The 24,528-nt window shown below is 35.4% G+C and overlaps 4 protein-coding genes across 4 annotated transcripts; all 4 read right to left on the bottom strand.

Annotated features, from left to right (window-relative positions):
* Positions 1 to 852: 852 nt before the first annotated feature.
* Positions 853 to 3,573, bottom strand: LOC108990345 (putative receptor protein kinase ZmPK1). Its single transcript, XM_018964286.2, has one exon. The coding sequence runs from the start codon at positions 3,407 to 3,409 to the stop codon at positions 1,007 to 1,009; it is 2,403 nt and encodes an 800-aa protein (XP_018819831.1). The 5' UTR covers positions 3,410 to 3,573; the 3' UTR covers positions 853 to 1,006.
* Positions 3,574 to 7,855: 4,282 nt separating this feature from the next.
* On the bottom strand, positions 7,856 to 10,649 carry LOC108990336 (putative receptor protein kinase ZmPK1). Its single transcript, XM_018964276.2, has one exon. It carries the CDS (start codon positions 10,589 to 10,591, stop codon positions 8,189 to 8,191), a length of 2,403 nt encoding a protein of 800 aa, XP_018819821.1. The 5' UTR covers positions 10,592 to 10,649; the 3' UTR covers positions 7,856 to 8,188.
* A 1,678-nt stretch (positions 10,650 to 12,327) lies between these two features.
* On the bottom strand, positions 12,328 to 15,008 carry LOC108990412 (putative receptor protein kinase ZmPK1). Its single transcript, XM_018964379.2, has one exon. The coding sequence runs from the start codon at positions 14,938 to 14,940 to the stop codon at positions 12,535 to 12,537; it is 2,406 nt and encodes an 801-aa protein (XP_018819924.1). The 5' UTR covers positions 14,941 to 15,008; the 3' UTR covers positions 12,328 to 12,534.
* Positions 15,009 to 20,080: 5,072 nt separating this feature from the next.
* LOC108990414 (F-box protein GID2-like) lies at positions 20,081 to 21,194 on the bottom strand. The gene has a single exon (XM_018964380.2). It carries the CDS (start codon positions 20,822 to 20,824, stop codon positions 20,291 to 20,293), a length of 534 nt encoding a protein of 177 aa, XP_018819925.1. The 5' UTR covers positions 20,825 to 21,194; the 3' UTR covers positions 20,081 to 20,290.
* Between the last annotated feature and the right edge of the window lie 3,334 nt (positions 21,195 to 24,528).

Below are 24,528 nucleotides of genomic sequence, written 5' to 3'. Positions count from 1 at the left end.
ATATCTCTACAACAGCACCAATCATTAGACATCACCAACTTCCTGCCATGCACTATCACTCTAAAAAAGACCCCAACACCACATTACCCACACGTTCATGCTCAGGTACATCCCACCAAATCTCCAGACATAATTTCCTCCTAAAGAATATTAATCCAACACCTATTCTAATCTTCATCCACCTAGAAAGAGTTTAAATGCAAGAACACTTTTTTATAATCTACCTGGAAAAAAAAAATTTATATTTCAATAAACATAAAGATTAACCAACTTTAAGAATACAAAAATTTCAAAGTATAATAGGTAATCAACAAATATGTCCATCACATTCTTTACAACCACAACAAATTTCATTACAAAGCCTCACAGCCACAAGTCCAGTTTACATTATTCAAGACCACAAGAAGTTTCATAACAAAACCTCACACAAGAAGTCCGGTTTACATTATTGTAGTACAACAGTCTCAAGCCTTGGTCCAATTATACAAAGCTCACGCATTCATTTTTTAAAATTTCAAAAAAAATAAATAACTTCTATTAGAGACCACTTTTTGAAAAAAAGTCTACACTGACGCTTGCACACTTTTATACTTAGAGTTAGCAGTACTCAGTAACACAAGTGGCACTTCTAAACAATATCAAAAGCTACAAAACTTAGCTCATTCCTCTGTATCTCATGTGTCTTTCATAATCAAATTGAATCCAAAAGTGATTGGAGTCAGGGACCTCAATGGCGATTAATTTATTTTTCCAGTGATACTAGTCTATCGTAGGCAATTGGAGAGAAGAAAAAACAATAAAACCATTGTTGTTGTTGCATGAGAGTATTGAAGTTCAAAGAGCTAACTTATTTTGTCAAAAAAGAGTATGGCACATAATTATTTTTTTTAATGAACTCCAAGCAAGGATATCATAATACATTGCTACAACAACGGCAGAAAATCAATCATCTTTCTGGGTATCAGAAAATCAATCGAGTCTTTCTTCATCTATGCCATGCCTGCCATCACTGTTGATCATTTTCTTGGGCTAAAAGCATCTCAACTACTTGTCTCATGCTGGGTCTTGCATCTTTTTCTTCCTCTGCACATTGCAGAGCAACCCCAATCAGAGTTTCCATCTTTCCTGAGTCATATTTGCCTTCCAACCTTGGGTCTATGATCTCTTCAAGCCAGGAATTAGTTGAAGTCGCCCTATTCTTCTTTTCCCTCACCCACGACACAAGCCTTTTATGTTGTGGCTCCCCTCCACTGTCTATGGCATGGACACCCTTTGCTACATCCTTTCCCGTCAGCATCTCTAACACAACAATCCCGTAGCTATAAACATCAACTTTAGAGGTGATTGGCAGATTGAATACCCACTCCGGAGCCATGTATCCTCGGGTTCCTCTCATCTTCGAGAAACTTGAATTGTCAGGCTCTCCTCTACTTTGTAGTTTGGACAGCCCAAAATCTGCCACCTTTGGTTGATAATTAGAGTCTAGGAATATGTTTTCAGGTTTTACATCGCAGTGTAAAACCCACTCCAAGCACTCTTCATGCAAATAAGACAGGCCTTTTGCAGTGCCCAAAGCGATTTCAAACATTTTCTTCCAGTCAAGTGAATTGGAAGACAGGTTGTCTGCCAATGAACCATGTTCCATGTACTCGGACACCAAAAGCCTATGCCTTCCCTCGGCACAATAACCCCACATTTCTATCAAGTTCATGTGGTTAAGCCTACCAATGATGCTCACTTCTGCTAGAAATACATCTTCTCCTTGGTTAGCTTCATAGAGTTGCTTGATTGCTGCAACTCGATTGTCTGCCAACACCCCTTTGTACACAATCCCTCCTGCACCTCTCCCAATCTCCTCAGTAAAACCCTTTGTGGCCTTCTTGAGCTTGGAATATGTAAATTTTCTGAATCCAGTGATGGCAAGAAGATAGCCATGCTTGTCTGCACTATAACTTTTGGGGCTTCTAATCAAGAGAAACCACACCAAAAAGATACCCACAATTTCTAGTCCTCCTAATCCACATACAAACCAAAGCATGAATTTCACTGTCCCGTTTACCCTGTCTTTTAAGTATGCTCTTCCCAGTAGCAGGGGACCTTCACTTGAACAATTTAAACGGATTTCTTCTACAAGATTGATGTTGGTGAGGAGATTATTTTCTGGCACTCTCAGATAGAAGCTTCCGTCAAAAGAAGGCAAAAGATGTCCATTCATCAATAGAATCTTGGGGTAACAATTTGAATAACCAATAGTCGTGCCAAATGTGTATTGGAATGCTTTGCACTCGGCCAATTCCAAACATAACTTCTTGCATTGATCAAGTGTATAATTGGGGTAGTTATTGTAATCATAACCATAGAAATCAAGATGGGATATCAGCAAAAAATCAAACACGTTTTTCTCAAAAGAGAGATCAAATTCGGGTTCACACCCTTGAGACCAATCGGTATGATTTATCATCTTATATCCTGGAAGGCACGAGCAATTTCTGCCAATACCAGGAACATAGCTGCATATACTGTTAGCTCCACAAACACCATGAATAATACAAGGTACCTGAAAGGCCTGCCATGAAACAACCCACTTCTCGGCCTCCTCGTCCCAACTGTACAATCGAAGATTACCATCGTAATCAAGTGTCAATCTTCTATGGAGCAATTGCCCAAAGTCGGCTGACGAAAATGTAAATTTATCGGAAGAACTAAAGTTCCCGAAGGAATCAAGCACAGCGATTCTACTACTGTTGTACGCGAACCTTCCGGCTTGCCAGCACAAAAGCCATGGTTCAGGCCAGTAAATACTGGAAACCTTTGCCCCGTCATAAAGAAGGCAGAGGACGTTATCATTATCGAAAAGAAGCTTGTAGAAGCCAGAGGAATGGTTGGTCTGGCTTCTCGAGGAGACAAGCTTTGTATTTCTAGTTAGTAATTGTTGGGGAAGCAAGGTATCTGTGGGAAAGTCGATGCTTTCCCACAAACTTTTACCTCCCAAAGTTCGTAGGACAAGATTACCAGTATCGTAAAGATGTAATTCTAAAGATGCGAGAGAAATAGTGTTTGTCTCCCAGACGGTAAACTCACCGGCGTCGGTTAAGATAAGATTACCAGTTCTGAGCAGGGAGAGCTTCGATTTCCTTCCGTTAACCGGTTGGTCTCGGTTGGCCATCCAGACAACGGTTCGGTCCTGAATCCTTGAAGGTCGGGAGGCGAACCATATGGCAAAGCAATAAGCATTGTCACCGACGGAGTAAAATCCAGCGGAGAACACTCCATTCGGCGAAGTCAAAACATCTTCCGGTTTCTCGCTGGAGAGAGACAAACCTTTGCTCAAAGTGCTATTTGTAGATGTCGCCGGAGCAAACAATGCCGAGAAGAGGATGAACAAGATCAGAGTACCCATGAACTTCATGGAATGGAAGCTCAAAGGGAGATGCGGCGTAGGGAAGATGCGCAGAGACGCACGCAGAACGGCAGATGTGAGACTGGCCCTTACCCTTTACTTCTCGCTCGTTTTGTGTTTTTAATTCATAATTGTTTGGGTGGGTGAGATTCGAAGCTAAATGCCCTGAACAAGTTGACGAAGCAATGACAGCGACGCGCGTCTGGACTTGCAGTCATCGTGATCTATTATTAAAAAAAATTAATTTTTTATTTATTTTTAAATCTTATATTTTTGCACAACTAATTACATCTTTTATCAGTTGTTTAAACTGAAATTGCCTTAAGTAGGGGCATAATCTCAATTTGAGTCCCTATTTTAGTCTTTGTTTCGACCGTTTGATTCATAGAAAATTGAAAAATAGACACATACGTACGAGGATAGCAGCCTGCAGATTTTAGAGTCCAAGCATTGTTTTTGTAAGTACTCCTAGTACTCATGATGTCTCAGTTTGTTTTCAGTCTGAGCTAGTATTTTCTAGCTTTTCAAACCAGTTTCTAATTCCCATGAGACTCCATACAAAACTGTGAAATGTGAAAGTTGTTCTACGTACATCTCTTAAACCCACAAAACAAAATTCTAAATGCTGCTAAGCTAGTCTTTATGACATATTTTAAAGAATTTTTTATGTCCATATGATTTAGAATATCCACTGGTGCATCCATGGCAATAACAAGCTAGTTTCTCGCCTTCATCGGGACCTGGTCCAAAATTCTTAACCACTTCTGGATTAGAAATGAATCAAATGATATTTACAACCTTAAGTTATACAAGTTATGCACATTCCTTTTAAAAAAAAAAATAGTAAATCTTGAACTCAAATGAAAATATTATTTTTTTAATAATAGATCCAAGCTATTTTTTTTTAATTGGAATACACAAAACTTACACTCCTAATAACAGTATAAAGCATTACTCAAACCATCAAAGAAACTCTCAACCACATTGTTGATGATGGAGTGGGGACTTGGGAGGCTTGTTTGCAGCTAGAGGACAAGCGTCTGACATGAAAAATTGCATTGCCCCATTGAACCACTTTGGTGGGTATATGGTTTCTAACAACGTTACCGCCATGATCTCTACCCATAAATTCTGCAAGGAATGCGAAACAGAGGGAAGGAATTTCATGGGTCGAAAGGGAGAACTCAAAGGGAAAAACTAAAAGAGTAGTTCAAATATGAAGTGACTAAAAACAAAATATGCAGAAAAAAAAAATGTCTGAAATTGTTTTCTTTACGTAATTGTTATTGAGCTTGGGTGTGGAATTCAGAGTTTGAGCTAGGAATTTCCCTTCAATTCTCCTCTCTCTTTTTTTCATGAGATACGTATAGAAGAATGGATCTTATAAACAATGGAAAAATTAGAGAACCAAAAGGAATGATGTTTAGGCCTCGTTTAGATACAATAAGTGTTTCATCTCATCTCATCTGATTATTATTATTTTTTTAAATTCTCACACAAAATATAATAAATAATTCAACTTTTTCAAACTCAAAAATAATAATAATATTAAGATAATGTTCTAACAGTATTTTATTTAACTTTCAAATTTCTTCTCAATTCATCTTATCTTAACTTGCTATTCAAACCGCACCTAAGTTTAAGCTTGGTAAGTGGGTGGAAGGAACCATGACCTGAAAATGCATATTTTTATTTTTAACTTTGAAATTTCTATATAATATAATTTTAAATTTTACATAATTGTCTTTCCTACACAAAGTTATTGAATTAACTAATTTCAAGGGAGCTTCTATTTCTTGCCTTCTTACCAAAAAGTTACGGCACCAAGAGAGTTTTTATGGCTCAATTTCTCAACTTTGTTATTATAATCATTATGACGAAAAAATCTATTTACTTTGCCACAAAAGCATTCCCTATAGTTCGAAAATTGCATCGTCAGAAGTATTGGTGTATATATTAGTGTTAGTGTATATATGTTATGTGAGTCCCACATTAGTGGTTAGTTGTTTTTAGCTATAATTTAGGTTTTTTTCAATTGAAATACCCAATCCACTTGCAACATGGGGGCCCCGTTTCAATTAAGAACAACTCATCTCATCATTACAACTTTCTCAAATTTTCACACAAAATATAATAAACAATTCAAATTTTTTAAATCTCAATTCAACTTTTTTCAAATCTCAAAATAATAATAATACTAAAAAATAATATTCTAACAATATTTTATTCAATTTTTAACTTTTATCTAAAATTATTTCATCTTATCTCACTATCCAAACGGAAGCTCTCCACTATAGTAGTTATCTTCCTATATATCTTCCTTCAGTTCAATGGGGCATTGCAATTTTTTTCTTCTCTGTTCATCCTAGGTTTGACTCCATATTGCACAGTATCTCCTCCTCACCTTGCTCATTGTGAGCAGGTATGGTGGTATTACTAGATTCAGCATTCTTTTATCGCAAATCGCCGTTCTCCTTCTTCAAGATCTCCATGGCTTCCAAAGCCTACTTTAGTTTTCTTTGGCTGCTACTACTCGTGCCTTCACGAATGTTGGCAACGTATCCATTGCTCGGCTTGCTAAGGAACGGGTTACAGTCGGCATGTGAAAATCAAGTAAAGATAAATGAATCTCACAGACGGCGCCACTGTAAAGGACGTGTCTCACTTCCAGTCTACAATTGTTCACCTACGAGATGACAAGAAGTTTCGGCGTGATATGCATGGGAAAACTCCAATACTTAAGTAAGTAAGTATAACAAACAATTCGGAATTTAAAAGGGAGAGCGATCGATTACTATCAAGGGTTACCTGATATATATAGATTCCAACGTGATGCCTATGTGGTGCAGAGTTTGTCGGTGTGGATCATTATCCAGTAACCGAAGTGATCACGTATCTGCATGAAATCTCTATCTTCCCGTGAAAGGTGGCTTGTGGTGTGTGTGTGTGTAACTTTGCTAGGCCTTGGACTCTCTAATTCCCTTCGGTTAACAAATAGCTTTTTATATTGGGCTTTTAACACATAATGGACCCTCAACTAAAATAGGCCCTCCAACAACTTTTTTAAATTTTCACACAAAATACAATAAACAATTCAATTTTTTTAAATCTCAGTTCAACTTTTTCAAATATAAAAATAATAATAATATAAAAAATAATATTATAACAATATTTTATTCAACTTTTAACTTTTATATAAAACTATTTATTTTCATCTCACTATCCAAACAGAAACTCTCCACTATTGTAGTTATCTTCCTATATATCTTCCTTCAGTTCCTTGTGAAAGGGTACATACAAGATGAAGTGGGATTTGAATCTTGATGAACAAAATAAATTGTGTTCCCCATCTATCAATCGAGACAGTCTTAGATAAAATAACTATCAATTTTTATATTATCAGATTCAAATGAATAGGTTTCATGTTTAAAGTTCAGTGATAATTTGTGCAAATACCTGGTTTTAAACGGGTGTGTTAATGAATTTAGCCATATCTACTGATATGTCATTAAGTTATAGTACTAAGAAAATTTTATGTACTACACTTTCATCCTATTATCTAAAACGCTTTTATCATCATGTGACTATCTTTCATCTCATAATTGTAAAATAAAAATAGAATGAAGAAAGTGTAATTTATAAGTTTTTCATCTCAACTTTTTTTTTTTTCTTCTCTCTTTCCCAGCAGAAAATTATAGACTTGACTTATTAGTGGACTCATATGATATTGAGTTTGGCTGTGATTTCTATCCGAATGATAAAACCCATGCTATCAGTAAAATAGAGGTCTTTTGCAAAGTTTTTGACATAATTGTAGAATCTGAGTAATTCTACGTACAATCGTGAAATACATAAAAAATATGTAATTATTTTGAAAAAGAGTGAGATCTATTATTAAAAAATTAATTTTTTTTTTTTATATGAGTCTCATATTTTATTCATTTATTTTAAAATGATTATGCGATAGTTAATCAATTCACGATTATAAATATCTTTTTTCATCCTAAAATTTGAAAAAATAAACAAATCTAAAATATTCAAATTCATCGAAGCCATCTTACTAGCCATAATAGCGTTGAATTCAGCATCGCAGGGTGTGAATTATGGGCACTTCACAAAATCAGAAATGCAAAAGAAACCATATTTTGCTTATGGCTTTTATGAATCCTTCACAATTCACATCACTTGTACTAGTCCGTATTAGACTTGACCACCTAGAATTTGTTTCTTCTGTTTGGGATTAAAAAAAAACAAAATTTGATACTTGCACCAGTAAATATATAAATATTATGTAATTATTTAAAAATAATGAATAAATATAAAATTTACATGAAAAGAAAATTAAAATTTTAATAATAGATTTTACTATTTTTTAAAATGACTGTATAATACTTACTCATACTGTATATAGCATTAAAAAAGAAATGGTTAAGAAAAATTAAAATAAGGCGGAAAAAACATAAGAAATAAAACGTTGGCAAGCATGCTAGCCATCACTTTTATCTCTCTAATTTACAGAGCAAACGGAGGCGTACACCCTTTCCTCCCAGTACCTACCTACGCATTTATATTTTATCTTACTACAAATGTCCTCAAGCTTCGGTCCCTGGGCTGAGCCGAAAATAATAGAGTAATAATTCGTATAAACTCCAATTATATAAATCAATGAAGTTCATTGCTACAACAACAGCAGAAAATCAATTATCTTTCTGGGTCTAATTTTCACTCTTTTGTTCCGGGGTAGCAGAAAATCAATCGAGTCTTTCTTCACGAATGACATGCCTGCCATCACAGGTCATCATTTTCTTGGGCTAAAAGCATCTCAACTACTTGTCTCATGCTGGGTCTTGCATCTTTTTCTTCCTCTGCACATTGCAGAGCAACCCCAATCAGAGTTTCCATCTTTCGTACGTCATATTTGCCTTTCAACCTTGGGTCTATGATCTCTTCAGGCCAGGACTCAGTTAAAGCCGCCCTATTCTTCTTTTCCCTCACCCACGAAACAAGCCTTTTCTGCTGTGGCTGCTCTCCACTGTCTATGTCATGGACACCCTTTGCTGCATCTTTTCCGGTCACCATCTCCAACACAACAATCCCGTAGCTATAAACATCTACTTTAGACGTGATGGGCAGATTGAATACCCACTCCGGAGCAATGTATCCGCGGGTTCCTCTCATCCTTGAGAAACTCGGGTTGTTGGCTTCTCCTCTGCTTTGTAGTTTGGACAGGCCAAAATCTGCAACCTTTGGTTGATAATTAGAGTCTAGGAATATGTTTTCAGGTTTTATATCGCAGTGTAAAACCCACTCCAAGCACTCTTCATGCAAATAAGACAGGCCGTTTGCAGTGCCCAAAGCAATTTCAAACCTTTTCTTCCAATCAAGTGAATTAGAAGAGAGGTTGTCTGCCAATGAACCATGCTCCATGTACTCGGACACCAAAAGCCTGTGTTTTCCCTCCGCACAATAACCCCACATTTCTATCAAGTTCATGTGGTTAAGCCTACCAATGATGCTCACTTCTGCAAGAAATAAATCTTCTCCTTCGTTAGCTTCGTGGAGTTGCTTGATTGCTGCAACTCGATTGTCCGCCAACACCCCTTTGTACACAATCCCTCCTGCACCTCTCCCAATCTCCTCAGTAAAACCCTTTGTGGCCTTCTTCAGCTCCGAATATGTAAATTTTCTGAATCCAGTGATGGCAGGAAGATAGCCTTGCTTGTTTGCAGTAGAATTTTTAGGGCTTCTAATCAAGAGACACCACACCAAAAAGATACCCACAATTTCTAGTCCTCCTAATCCACATACAAACCAAAGCATGAATTTCACTGTCCCGTTTACCCGGCTTTTTAAGTATGTTCTTTCCAGTAGCAGCAGACCTCCACTCGAACAATTTAAACCGATTTCTTCTGCAAGATTGGCGTTTGAGAGGAGATTGTTTTCTGGCACTCTCAGATAGAAGCTTCCGTAAAAAGAAGGCACGCGATTTCCGTTCATCAATAGAATCTTGGGGTAACAATCTGAATTACCTTTAGTCGGGTTAAAGGTGTATTGGAATGCTTTGCAGTCGGCCAATTCCAAGCATAACTTCTTGCATTGATCAAGTGTATAATTGTAGGAGCTATTATAATCATAACCATAGAAATCAATATGGGAAAGTTGCAAAAAATCAAACTTGCTTTTCCCAAAAGAGAGATCCAATTCGGGTTCACACCCTTGAGACCAATCGGTATGATTTATCATCTTATATCCTGGAAGGCACGAGCAATTTCTACCTATACCAGGAGCATAACTGCATATACTGTTAGCTCCACAAGCACCATGAATAAGACAAGGTGTCTGTAAGGCCTGCCAGGAAACAACCCAGATCTCGCCCTCCTCGTCCCAACTGTACAATCGAAGATTACCATCGTAATCAAGGGTCAATCTTCTATGAAGCAATTGCCCATAGTCGGCTGACGAAAATGTAAATTTATCGGAAGAACTAAAGTTCCCGAAGGAATCAAGTACTGCGATTCTACTACTGTTGTACACGAACCTTCCGGCTTGCCCGCGAATAAGCCATGGTTCAGGCCAGTAAAGACTGGAAACCATTGACCCATCATAAAGAAGGCAGAGGACGTTATCATTATCGAAAAGAAGCTTGTAGAAGCCAGAGGAATAGTTGGTCTGGCTTCTCGAGGAGGCAAGCTTTGTATTTCTAGTTAGTAATTGCTGAGGAAGCAAGGTATCTGTGGGAAAGTCGAAGCTCTCCCACAAATTTTCACCTCCCAAGGTTCGTAGGACAAGATTACCAGTATCGTAAAGATATAATTCTATAGACGAGAGAGAAATAGTGTTTGTCTCCCAGACGGTGAACTCACCGGCGTCGGTTAAGATAAGATTACCAGTTCTGAGAAGGGAGAGCGTCGACTTTCTCCCGTTAACCGGTTGGTCTCGGTTGGCCATCCAGACAACGGTTGGGTCCTGAATCCTTGAGGGTCGGGAGGCGAACCATATGGCAAAGCAATAAGCATTGTCACCGACGGAGTAAAATCCAGCGGAGAAGACTCCATTCGGCGAAGTCAAAACATCTTCCGGTTTCTCGCTGGAAAGAGACAAACCTTCGCTTAAACTGTGATTTGTGGATGTCACCCGAGCAAACAATGCCGAGAAAAGGATGAACAAGATCAGAGTACCCATGAACTTCATGGAATGGAAGCTCAAAGGGAGAGACGGAGTAGGAAAGATGCGCAGTGGCCAACGCAGCAGTGAGAATGGCCTTCACCCTTTAATTCGTAATTGTTTGGGTGGGTAAGAAAGTCAATGCCCTGCACAAGTCGACGAAGCAATGACAGCGACGCGCGTCCACATTCTCGTCGAGCCTCGGTGTTCAAATATGGCTTCTAAAATTAAAGAAAACTTGTTCTCTCGATCGCTTACACACGACGACGTGGCTTCCAGAGACAATAAAACCGACAAGGACAGGGTTGGTGGACACGAACTCTTGAATGGTCTTCATGTATTTAAATAAGTAGTAAAAATATTATTCACAATATACGGTTATAGTTTGGATATAGAAGGGATCAGGGAAAGGGTCATGGGATCAGGAATGCTCCAAATCCAGACACTTTTTGTTATTATAATCTTTTGGACAGAAAAACAGAGTGTTTGATACCTAAAGCTACAAACTAGGAAATAAGCAAATAGAGACGGTAGAGTACTTACAAAAGCGGTGCTTCGGTCAAAGGTTTGTGGCCTGATTGACATAACTTTCAATCTCTAAAAGAGAGATTTGGAGTTCGAAACCCTCCTCCATGACTCAAAAAAAAAAATGGTACTTCGACTCTAAAATCTGCATATTGCTATCCTCGTATGTGTCTACCCTTTAAATATTTTAATATTCAAGGGTTAAACAGTTAAAATGAAAACTCAAATTCAGATTATGCCTCTACTGAAGGCAATTTAATAGTTTAAATAACTGATAAACGATGTAATTAGTTGTGCAGAGATACAAGATCTTAAAAACAAACAAAAATAGATATACAAGAATAATTGTTTTATTTATCTTCACGTAAAAGCCCGTTTGAAATTTGTGAAAGCTAAAAAAACTAAAATCTTGAATAACAAATAAATATCAAAGAGCAACAATATCAACAACTAGAATGAAAAAGACGGCACAATTTTTGCGTATTTTATGGCTGTATCTATCATTACTCTAAGATAAAACCCATGTTATCAGTCGAATAGAGATCTCTTAAGGTTTTTGACAAAACTCTCTAGGACCTGAGTGCGAGAAATATGGAAAAATGAATTGAGATCCATAACATTTATTTAGTATTAAATGTTGTCCCATAAATTCACTCGAGTAATTATAAATGTTGTTGGATATGTTTAATTTGTCTTTCTGTTTCTCACTATCGGCCCTTAAAAAAAATAAAAATCTAGAAGATTGAAATCGTTCTCAGCCATCTTGCTAGCCGTAATAGTATTGAATTCAGCTTCATTGGGTGTGAATTATGAGAACATCTGAATGCAGAAGAAACCAGATTTTGCTTATGGCTTTTATGAATCCTACACAGTTCACACCGCTAGCAGTCCGTATTAGACTTCTAGGTTTTTGTTTGTTTGTTTTTTTTTTTGCTGTTCGGGATTAAAAAAGAAATGGTTAAGAAAAATTAAAATAAAAAGGAAAAAACTTAAGAAATAAAATGAAATTTGCCAAGATAAAAAAAGGTGTGAACCATGATAGCCATCACTTTATTTTCAAAACTACAGAACAAACGGTAGCGTACGCACTTTCTTATTCAGGGATTGGAGTCATAATGGCAAGAATTGACTACATAAGACATTGGAGCCAGGGACCTCATCAGCGATTAAAGTCTATCGTAGGCATTAAATAGAGAAGAAAAAACAATAAAACCATTAATTGCTGTTGCTTGAGAGTCTTGAAGTTCAAAGAGCCAATTTATTTTCTTAAAACAGAGTATGGCACATCATTATTTTTATTAATAAACTCTAAGCAAGAATATCATAACTACTACAACAACAACAACAGAAAATCAATCATCTTTTTGGGTCTAATTTTCTTTTTCATTTTGTTCTGGATAGCAGAAATTCAATCGAGTCTTTCTTCAGGAATGACATGCCTGCCATCACTGGTGATCATTTTCTTGGGCTAAAAGCATCTCAACTACTTGTCTCATGCTGGGTCTTGCATCCTTTTCTTCCTCCGCACATTGCAGAGCAACCCCAATCAGAGTTTCCATCTTTCCTATGTCGTATTTACCTTTCAACCTTGGGTCTGTAATCTCTTCAAGCCAGGACTTTGTTGAAGCCGCCCTATTCTTCTTTTCCCTCACCCACGACACAAGCCTTTTGTGTTGTGGCTCCCCTCCACTTTCTATGACATGGACACCCTTTGCTGCATCCTTTCCGGTCACCATCTCCAACACAACAATCCCGTAGCTATAAACATCTACTTTCGAGGTGATGGGCAGATTGAATGCCCACTCCGGAGCCATATATCCCCGGGTTCCTCTCATTCTCGAGAAACTTGAATTGCCGTTTTCTCCTCTGCTTTGTAGTTTGGACAGCCCAAAATCTGCCACCTTTGGTTGATAATTAGAGTCTAGGAATATGTTTTCAGGTTTTACATCGCAGTGTAAAACCCACTCCAAGCACTCTTCATGCAAATAAGACAGGCCGTTTGCAGTGCCCAAAGCAATTTCAAACCTTTTCTTCCAATCAAGTGAATTAGAAGAGAGGTTGTCTGCCAATGAACCATGCTCCATGTACTCGGACACCAAAAGCCTGTGCTTTCCCTCCGCACAATAACCCCACATTTCTATCAAGTTCATGTGGTTAAGCCTACCAATGATGCTCGCTTCTGCTAGAAATACATCTTCTCCTTGGTTAGCTTCGTATAGTTGCTTGATTGCTGCAACTCGATTGTCCGCCAACACCCCTTTGTACACAACCCCTCCTGCACCTCTCCCAATCTCCTCAGTAAAACCCTTTGTGGCCTTCTTCAACTCCGAATATGTAAATTTTCTGAATCCAGTGATGGCAAGAAGATAGCCTTGCTTGTCTGCAGTAGAACTTTTGGGGGTTCTAAACAAGAGAAACCACACCAAAAAGATACCCACAATTTCTAGTCCTCCGAATCCACATACAAACCAGAGCATGAATTTCACTTTCCCGTTTACCCGGCTTTTTAAGTATGCTCTTTCCAGTAGCAGTAGACCTTCACTTGAACAATTTAAACCAACTTCTTCAATAAGATTGGCGTTCGAGAGGAGATTCTTTTCCGGCACTTTCAGATAGAAGCTTCCATCAAAAGAAGGCAAACCATGTCCATTCATTAATAGAATCTTGGGGTAACAATTTGAATAACCAATATCCGTGCCAAAGGTGTATTGGAATGCTTTGCAGTCGGCCAATTCCAAACAAAACTTCTTGCATTGATCAAGTGTATAATTGGGGTAGGTATTATAATCATAACCATAGAAATCAAGATGGGATAGCTGCAAAAAATCAAACTTGTTTTTCCCAAAAGAGAGATCAAATTCGGGTTCACACCCTTGAGACCAATCGGTATGATTTATCATCTTATATCCTGGAAGGCACGAGCAAGTTCTGCCAATACCAGGAACATAGCTGCATATACCGTTAGCCCCACAAACACCATGAATAAAACAAGGTATCTGCCAGGCCTGCCATGAAACAACCCACATCTCACCCTCCTCGTCCCAACTGTACAATCGAAGATTACCATCGTAATCAAGGGTCAATCTTCTATGGAGCAATTGCCCATAGTCGGCTGACGAAAATGTAAATTTATCGGAAGAACTAAAGTACCCGAAGGAATCAAGCACTGCGATTCTACTACTGTTGTACAAGAACCTTCCGGCAGCTTGCCCGCGCATAAGCCATGGTGGAGGCCAGTAAAGACTGGAAACCTCAGCCCCATCATAAAGAAGGCAGAGGACGTTATCATTATCGAAAAGAAGCTTGTAGAAGCCAGAGGAATAGTTGGTATGACTTCTCGAGGAGACAAGCTTTGTATTTCTAGTTAGTAATTGCTGGGGAAGCAAGGTATCTGTGGGGAAGTCGAAGCTTTCCCACAAATTTTCACCTCCCAAAGTTCGTAGGACAAGATTACCAGTATCGTAAAGATATAATTCTAAAGACGAGAGAGAAATAGTGTTTGTCTCCCAGACGGTGAACTCACCGGCGTCGGTTAAGATAAGATTACCAGTTCTGAGCAGGGAGAGCTTCGATTTCCTTCCGTTAACCGGTTGATCTCGGTTGGCCATCCAGACAACGGTGGGGTCCTGAATCCTTGAGGGTCGGGAGGCGAACCATATGGCAAAGCAATAAGCATTGTCACCGACGGAGTAAAATCCAGCGGAGAACACTCCATTCGGCGAAGTCAAAACATCTCCCGGTTTCTCGCTGGAGAGAGACGAACCTTCGCTTAAAGTGTGATTTGTGGATGTCACCTGAGCAAACAATGCCGAGAAGAGGATGAACAAGATCAGAGTACCCATGAACTTCATGGAATGGAAGCTCAAAGGGAGAGGCGGAGTAGGAAAGATACGCAGTGGCGCACGCAGCAGTGAGAATGGCCTTTACCAGCATTAGCATTGGTACATGTATAAATAAAATTATTTATTTTGTATAATTATTTTGTCATTTAAGTAAAATTTTTATATTAATTAAAATAAAATAATAATAAAATATTATTATTATTAATTTTTTATTAAAATCAATTTTTTAATATATTTTATAATTAGTATTTATTACATATATTTGACATTAATAATATAAATATAATAATAAAAAATATAATTTTTTTATATATTATATTTAAAATATATATATAATATATTATAATAATAAAATAAATATACGATAGAAAGTTTATTGTATTGTTAAATGAGAAATAAAAAGAAATGATTGTGAAAGAGATAATGAGAAGAGAGAAAAATAATTATTAAAATATATTTTATAGAATGAATAGTATTTATTTAAATTTAAATAAGTATTATTTATAATTAATTAAATATTTAAATATATATATAAATTAATATAAAATAGTTTAAAATCATATTATATAAATATAATTTTTTTTTTATATATATATATTTAGACTAATGTGGATGCTCCAAAGAAGCAAATGCCGTGCACAGAGTCGACGAAGCAATGACAGCGACGCGCGTCCACACCCTCGTCGAGTCGTCTGTGGTCAAATATGGCTGCTAAAATTAAGAAAATTTGTACTCTGGATCGCTTACACATGACGGCGTGGCTTAAGACACAACAATAATACAAGGATAAGGTCGGTGGACACGTACCCTTGTTCACAAGAGTCCATGTGTACTATACTTATCATATATTTAACGCTGTCTCTTTTAAAAAAAATAACGAGGGTTTTCATCTGGTGGCATTTAAAACGATTAGATATGTATCCACCAATATTGTGTTGACAAGCAAGCTTGTAATAGCATCCTTGTTGTTGGATTGACTAAATTAGAAGATTAGTTAAAATTTAGATAATTTATATTAAAAATATTCTATATTAGATTCGTCATTTCTAAAATAATTTAAATTTTTATTATAGTAATTAATTAAATATAGAGAATCATAATTGGTTCACCAAATATTAAAATAATAATTTCTCACTCTAATTAAATTTAATCTCAATTTTTTTTATTAGTATTAAATGACATTTGAAAATATTATTTTTTTAATATTAATTTAATTAGAATATAATTATTATTAAATATTAAATTGGTAGAATTATAAAATGTGATACAAATAAATTAAATAAATAAATTATTAATTTAATAATATTTTATTATTATATAGAGAGTGAATGGTTAATTCAATGTAAAGATTGAATTTAAATGAAATAGATAAATGTAAAAAAAAATATGATATTAATTAAATTTTAAAGATAAATTTGATCAATTCAATAAGAATGTTCTAAGTAACATAATTTTTTAATAAAATTATGTACGGCGAAAAGTAGAATCATGTGATAAAGCTTGCTGTTTTTGTACGACAAAACTTGAACCAATTCGGTTGCCCACAACAACTTCTCATAAAGGACCTGTTTTTAGGTAGAAATCATAGTTACGGTCGTGGGCGGATAAATATTGTATAATTATTTTTTTAAAAATAAATATAAAATTTATATTAAAAATAATAATTTTTTAATAATTTTTTTTTTTTTTAAATGACTTTACAATATTTATGCACTCTATAATTATATGTAATATTATTCATTTTTATAAGGGTGGCACTATTGTTATCGAGAAATTTTATTGATAAATATAATTTTTTTATATTTTTTTTTAATAAAATAAAATATCGAGACTCAGAATTATATGGAGACTTGGCATTTTCTATTTTATAAAGGTAGTGTAGTCAAGAGGATATGAACCACTAGCACTAGCTATAACAAATAATGATGGAGCAGTTGGTGGAAACAATTAAATTGAGAAAGCAAGAACTGGCATGTACGTGCTTAGAGCCACATGCCCAGCAGCTGAGCTGAACAGATCCATATCTTTCTTGGAGGTTTCTCTTTTTGTTTGTTTTTAAATCTTGTATCTCTGCACAACTAATTACTTCTTTTCTCAGTTATTTAAACTGAATTTGCCTTAAGTAGAGGCATAATCTCAATTTTAGTCTTCATTTTGACTGTTTGACCCTCGAAAATTGAAATGTCAAGTACATCTTAGCTGCATTTGGATATTGAGTTGAATTTAATTGAGTTCAATTTTTTATAAATAGTAATGAGTTGAGTAGTAGAGAGAGTTATGTATGACTCATCTAAATTAAGTTTAAAGTGCATTTAGATGTTAAGATGAGTTTAGTACTTTTTATAAGAATTAAAAAAGGTTGTGGGTCTCACGTATAAAGATGTGTTAAGTTGAAAAATATTGTGGATCTCACATATAAAGAGGTTTTAAATTGAGATGAATTTAATAATTTGAGAGTTGAATGTTTAGATGTTAGACTCAATTTAAAATTAGACTGAACTCAGCTAAGTCTTATAACCAAACACATCCTAAATGCTGCTAGTAAGTACTGTTTTTGTAAGTAGTCCTACTGTCTCAGTTTGTTTTCAGTCTCAGCTAGTATTTTCTAGTTTGTAGCTTTTCAAACCAGTTTCTAATTCCCATGGATCTCTTCTAGTCTCTGAGAAGGATACAATAATGCAATTATAGACTCATACCATAAATTAGTGACTTCAATCCAAAGTTTCTTCGATCAGTACAGGCTTAGGTATCAAACACTATGTTTTCATGAGACTCCATACAAAACTGTGACAGTTGTTCTACGTACATCTCTTAAACCCACAAAAAAATTTAAAAAAAAAATCCTACATGCTGCTAAGCTAGTCTTTATAACATATTTTAAAGAATTTCTTCTGCCAATATTCACTGGTGCATGCATGGCATGATGGCAATAACAAGCTACTATCTGGCCTTCCTCGCCCAGAATTCTTGACCGCTTCTAGATTTCGAGCGGTCTGTGATGATCCTATGGCCCTTTCCCATTGTTAATCATGGCGCTAGGAGGCTTGTTAGCAGCGAGAGGACGAGCGTCTGACATGAAAAGTGCAGAACTTAATAGGAGAAAAACAAGGAAGAAGTTGAGAGACTATTAAATGGAGTACAGTTTAGACTTTGAACATAAACATTTTTAATACTATATGAAATGTTCTCTTTACGTAACTGTTCTTGTGCTTGGGTGTGGAATTCAGAGTTTGAACCAGGAATTTCGCTTCAATTCTTTGCATAATTTTCTTTCATTTTACACAAAGTCATTAAATAAACAACTGACTTCAAGGAGTTGCTTAATATTAAATTCAATTATAAGATGTGCAAGTTCCGTGCATACTATTTAAAAAAAAAAAATTAAAGTCTACTATTAAAAAATAATTTTTTCATATAAATCTCAAATTTATTTTTTTTTTTTTTTAAATGCGCGAAGTTTTTATTCTCTAAAACTAAAAATATCATTTTTCTTATAATTATGGCAATAGTTATTGGGAGTTTGTTGCGACTCCACCCTTCTTATTCATGTATCTTTAATTTATTTGTAATATTATCATGCTCAGTGGAAAAAAAATGCAATTGAGGCCCATATAAGATTGAATTAGACTGGGCTAGTTGAGTTGGGTCAAGTAGTTGATTAAGAATCGAGGTCCCTTTGCTATGTTGTGGGTTTAATTCACCCTGTGAGTCCATACAATTGTGGATGAATAGCAATAAAAAAACGAAACTTGTCACACACTTCCAAAACAAAATGCAATCTCCATAAAATTTACCCATTCGGTAAGGGAAATAGAAATAAAGTGTAATAATGATAGGTGGATACGAGAGAACGCAAGAAATAGAAGAGAAGTACTATATGATCCATTTGGTTACACTTTATTATAATGATAGGTAGATTAGAGAAGTACTATCTCATTTGATTACACAGATTAAATGAGATGAAATGTTTTGTTAAAAATTGAATAAAATATTATTATAATATAATTTTTTTATATTACTTTTATTTTGAAATTTAAAAAAATTTAATTGTTTATTATATTTTGTGTCAGAGTTTAAAAAAATTATAATGATTATATAATATGAGATAAAATAATTTAATTTTATATAACTAAACCAACGCTTCAATCTAATCTAAAAAGCTCGTGCAGTCCAACACGATTTGGGGTGGGCATTAGACGTACAAATCTTGTGCAGATCCTTTGAAAAAAAAAAGACCCACTTAAAAAATATCCGTTAATGTACGATGGAGCTAATTTTTTTCAATGAACTCCAGCGGAAATGGCTGCGATCGGATAGGGCTCAACCTAAATAAGTCCTAACAACTAACAAACATGTAGTTTTATCTGCCACATTCTGCAATCCTTTCAGAGCAGAGAGCATGATCAGAAGCACCAACCATGTCAAGATATATTTAACGAAAATGGGAAAGCGAAAATTAGTCTGACCCTGCAAGCCATGGTGGAGAACAAAGTGCCTAAGATATTAACTATAAACAAGGTAATCTTTAGGAGTTGGAACAAGTGGTAAGTGCGTCTCGGGGACATTCTCGCCGAGGTAGCATCTCATCGGTGAGAATCATTCATCGTAATTTATGTGATGTGGATGGATCGAATAAAAACTAAAAAGACATCTTGCATTTGTACTATCTCGAGATTTCTTGTCGTCAAAACTACAGGCACGGCATGAATCCAAAGAGATACAGCCATGGCTGCCAGTTCAATGCCGATGCATTCCTGATCAAAAGAATAGGGACGAACAATAAGACAAGTTGGTCACCCTATGGATTTTGGCCCTTTTTGCAGGTACAGTCTATTACGAACTCATCTGGGTGTCTTTAGCAGACTAGGCCATGGGAAATGCCAGAAAGCTTGGCCAGTTCGAAACTTGGCCAGTTCCGGACATTTAATACAACTGGACTTTCTAACATTTTGGTACCCTCTCTTTGTGGGTATTCGGAAAACGCATCCACCACAACATCCTGCTAAGCCCCCCATCGACATCGACATCTACATTGCCCAGTTCTGCTCAGGTTATTCCTCTCTTTCTTTCTTAGCTTCCAAACACGAATTTCCCAGCAACCCAATAAATCAAGGACGAAAATATAACAGGATGTGGATGATCCTAGTTATGACACAATTATGCACAAATTTGACAATTCCATTTCAGTTTATACAAGAAGCTCAAAAAGTCAATCAGGAAACGTTAATACATAGTAAGCATACAGATCTAGATATCGACCCATGTGAAAAATCAAAACCATAAAAGACATCAAATGCTGCACTTAGCGGCACCAAGGAAAAAGAAAACTGCAATTAGAAGTATTAATGGATGATAGAAATCATCTGCCTCCGTTCTTGAAGTTCATCTTCTCGTAGTAGCGAATAGAGAGAAGTGAGAGCGAGAGATGAACCTCGTCTTTTCCCCACCGAGTTGGCGGCTTCGATCCCATCATCGGCCCGAAAGGGGCCCAAGACGACGACGATGGAGAGGAAGAAGACGAGCCGGACGACTGGGACTTAGAAAGAGGCCAGATGAAAAGGGAGTGGAGACGACGGAACCCCCCGAGAGCGAGGACCACAGATCGGAGCTGTTGATTGGCGCAGCCGATGTTAGCCCAGTGCCTGGTGCAGATCAGCTCCCAGAGCCGCTCGTCCTGCGCCGTCCTGTGCCAGAGTTTGCTCACGCAGGACGCCGCCGCCAGCGTCCTCGCGTCCACATGCTTCAACACCTCGTACAGCAGATTCTCATCCAGATTCACAAACCCAATTCCTTTTTCCCCATCTTCTTCCTCTTCGTCAACCCTAACCCTCTTCATCTTCTTGTCTCCCCCAGTATTCGCCGCTGCATCGTCAGACATGAGTGCACGCTTCATAGCAGACGCTCTGTTTGTCGGTCTGAATTTGGCTATGTGGGTTGTGCTGAAGAAGAGAGAGAGAGATGATAAATCGAAGAACCGGCAGTACTAATTGGTAAAGTAAAATGAATAATGTTTTGGGTTGTAATGGTGGGGAAGGGGAAAAGGATGGTTATCGCCATGTGATGTGTGCATAATAGATAGGGGGGGTGGAGAGTAGGCACCTGCTGGTGTTTTTGGTGACGTTCGAAGACGACAAGATGAGAAATGAATGCTGTTCGGGAATTCACGATTTTGTCCCATCGTTATCTGTCTCTGCTCGCCTTGTGTTTGTTTTGTTGCCTCTGATGATGGTTGCAGCCATTTTGTGTTAAACAATTCGGCTTCATTTACAGTTTTACTGGCTTTGCCTTTGTTTGCTTTTTCACCTCTTGCTTCGAGGATTCCAAGGCTTTGTTTGGGTACGCAGAGGCTTGTGATTTTGAGTAAGACTGGAAGCCCATTCTGCAGGTGGATGGAGTGGAAAGCCCGCCCATTCAGGATTCTCGTTTGGCTATTTACATGATGTGGCTTAGACTTGGCATGTTTGGATTAGACCATTAATCAATCCTTTTTTAGCATCTTAAAGGTTGAGGTTTGACTTTATATCATCTCACTAAAAGGTTAATCTTATAGTACTTGGTATTCTGAGTTTTGAGTTAGTCATAATTATGTCCATCATGAAAAGTATCTAAGACTTGATTGGTAACATTTATTATAGAATTTTTAGTAAGGATGAAAATAAAAATCGATAATTGATGAACCGGCCCGAATCGGACCGTACCAGTTATTCGGTCCACTTCATCTTTTGAAAAACCAACACAAACCGATCCGGTTCAGATTTTCCTTTTCCTAACACCGGACAGAACCGGTTCGTATATAGAAAATATTTTTTATATGATTTCTATATTATATATCATTTTTATATATAATTTTATATAAAATAATTTTATATTAGATGCTAAATTGCTAATTAATATAAGATTAAATTTTAAAATCATTTTTCTCATAATAATCAAGTAACATAAAATTAATGTTATAAACCTTAATATAACATTTGATATAACATTAAAAATTTTAATTTTATAACATATAATTAATATAACATAAATTTTAATCTTAAACATGAACATTTATTTGATCATATGTTATTAATATTTTTCAACCATATATTTTATAGCTGAAAAATTATAATATATATTCTTTTTCATAAATACATTCTATACATTTGATCATATACACGTATATAAAAAGTGTATGTAACCATCATATAATATATTATATTAGCATATATGTAACCACTAGCATATTAATTATTGTCATTGACATATATAATCAAATATATTAATAAGTTAGACACTAACATATTATCACTAATATACATAAATTATAAATAAGTTAGATACTAACGTATTAGTATTTAAATAGCTATTAGTATTAGTATAGTATATAGTATTAGTATTAGTATAGTATATAGTATCAGTATCACTATTAGCATTAGTATCACTATAATATATTAATATATTAGAATTAGTATCAATATTATATATAAATAACTATATAAATCACTATAACTATATATAATATTAGTATTAGTATAGTATATAGTATTAGTATTGCTATATGTATAAATATATATATTGCAGAGTTTTGTATTTATATATATATAATATGGACTTGTAGTAGGTTTTATATTTTTATAGCAGAGTTTTCTATAGCAGATTTTTTACGGCAGCAGATTTTTTACATGGCAGCAGTTTTTTTTTATGGCAAATGATTAAAATCGAAAAATCAGAACGAACCGGTAAAACTGAAAGTATCAGTCTAGGGTTGTAACCAGTGTTGTATTGATTCTTCAAAATTCAAAACAGGTGTATACCAGTTCAATTATAAAATTTGTCCAAAACTGAACTAAACCAGACCGATTACACTCCTAATTTTTAAGTTTATTAAAGGAGATCTAAGATATTTTGCAATAAAACGAATTTTATAATCTATCATAATTTATCAAGACACGTTAATTTTAAATAAGATTTTTTGCAATTCTTTATGTGGACCAAATATTTCTCAATTCTATATCAACAGTTAATGGATTGAAAGTTATAAGTAGAGTTTCATGAATTATTCTACAAGAAAAATTCAGGCTCCGCCTTTCGTTTTTCTTTTTTTGACTACTAGGTTTCTATGAGAATGACATCAGGTTATTACCACATGAGGAAGTGTTTTGATTTGTCCTGTTTGGATTGCAAGATGCTCTTATCTCACTTCATCTCCTTTTCAATTTTCAATTTTCAATTTTTTCATCTAATCATTACCTAATCTCATCTCACTTCATTTCATCTCATCTCATCTCATCTCAACATCCAAACACATAATACAAACACTTTTCAATTTTGATCTTACCCAAGTATTCATATATTATTTTATTGCACCAAGTGTTAGGAATTAAGTTCTACTAATTCCGGGAGCTTACAAGCTCTTGATAAAAGAAATTTCTATAAGTGCATTTAGGGTAATTTAAGTAAAAGAAAATTCACTCCAATAGACTCTAAAATTTATTTCCACACAAGAGTTTGAACTTTAGAGTTAGACGGAGTATACCACCAAAATCAATACTCTTACCAGTAGAGTTAATATTTAATAGAAGTATTATATCTATAAAAAGATCTTGTAAAAATAAAATTATAAATTGATATATTTTATATGATATATTAAATCTACTTTATAAAGTAGAGGCGTCAAAGATATATACATGGTATAATGTTATAATATGTATTTCTCTTTTAAGCTTAGAAAACTCGCACGAACTTCAGCAAATGCTATAAGACTCGCTGGAGTGCTTCGCCCTGATCAATTTTGTCACCAACTTTCTAAATTAGATGAAAACATTAATTTAATAATATCTACAATAACAAAGCATTATAATTTTGTCAAACATGATAATTTTGCTTTGTGATTGCACACTTCGATAATTATGAAGCGTTTTTATCATAGAAATGGATATTTAAAACATGAAAAGTGTTACAACTTACAATAGATTTTATAAAAATAAATTCATCAATTAAAGTATCTCCATATAATACATTAGATTTACTTTATAATAAAAGTAGTTTTAGAATCTAACGTGCTACATCGAACTACGTCAATTTATGAATTTATTTTTTTTAAATCTCTTTATAATTAAAACATTTCTCTTAAAACATATATATCCTAAAAAAACAAAAAAGTGATCACAAAGAAATATATATCTATAGTGAATAAATAAGTGGCAATAGAGGTGAGCAATAAAATTGTCGTCCTCCGTGTATTCAATCCATTTTTAAAGTGTTTTGTCTTTTTTGTCCTTTTATATCTTCTTTTGTATCTATTTAGGTAGGGATATTTTGGTCTTTTTAGTATAATTGTGTCGGGGGTGCAGCTTTATCTTCTTCTTTTTTTTTTTTCCTTCTTCCGCTTTTTTATTTCCTTTTCATCTTCTCCCCCTTTCTTTTATCTTCTTCTCTTATTCTTTTATGCACTTTCTCTTTCTTCCTTTTCCCTCTGATTTCTCTCGCTTTCTCTGTTGGCGTCTTCTCTCGCTTTCTCTTCGTCTTCTCTCTTCTCTCTGTGTTTTCATCCAAGTTGTTTTGTGCGTTTTTTTTCGCCTGCTATTGGTTGTTCGTATGATTTGAGTTTGTATATTG

The sequence above is a fragment of the Juglans regia genome, chromosome 15 (genome assembly GCF_001411555.2).
Source record: "Juglans regia cultivar Chandler chromosome 15, Walnut 2.0, whole genome shotgun sequence".
Lineage (NCBI taxonomy): Eukaryota > Viridiplantae > Streptophyta > Magnoliopsida > Fagales > Juglandaceae > Juglans > Juglans regia.
Note: the sequence above shows the minus strand (reverse complement) of the source record. Positions and strands in the feature narration are given on the sequence as shown.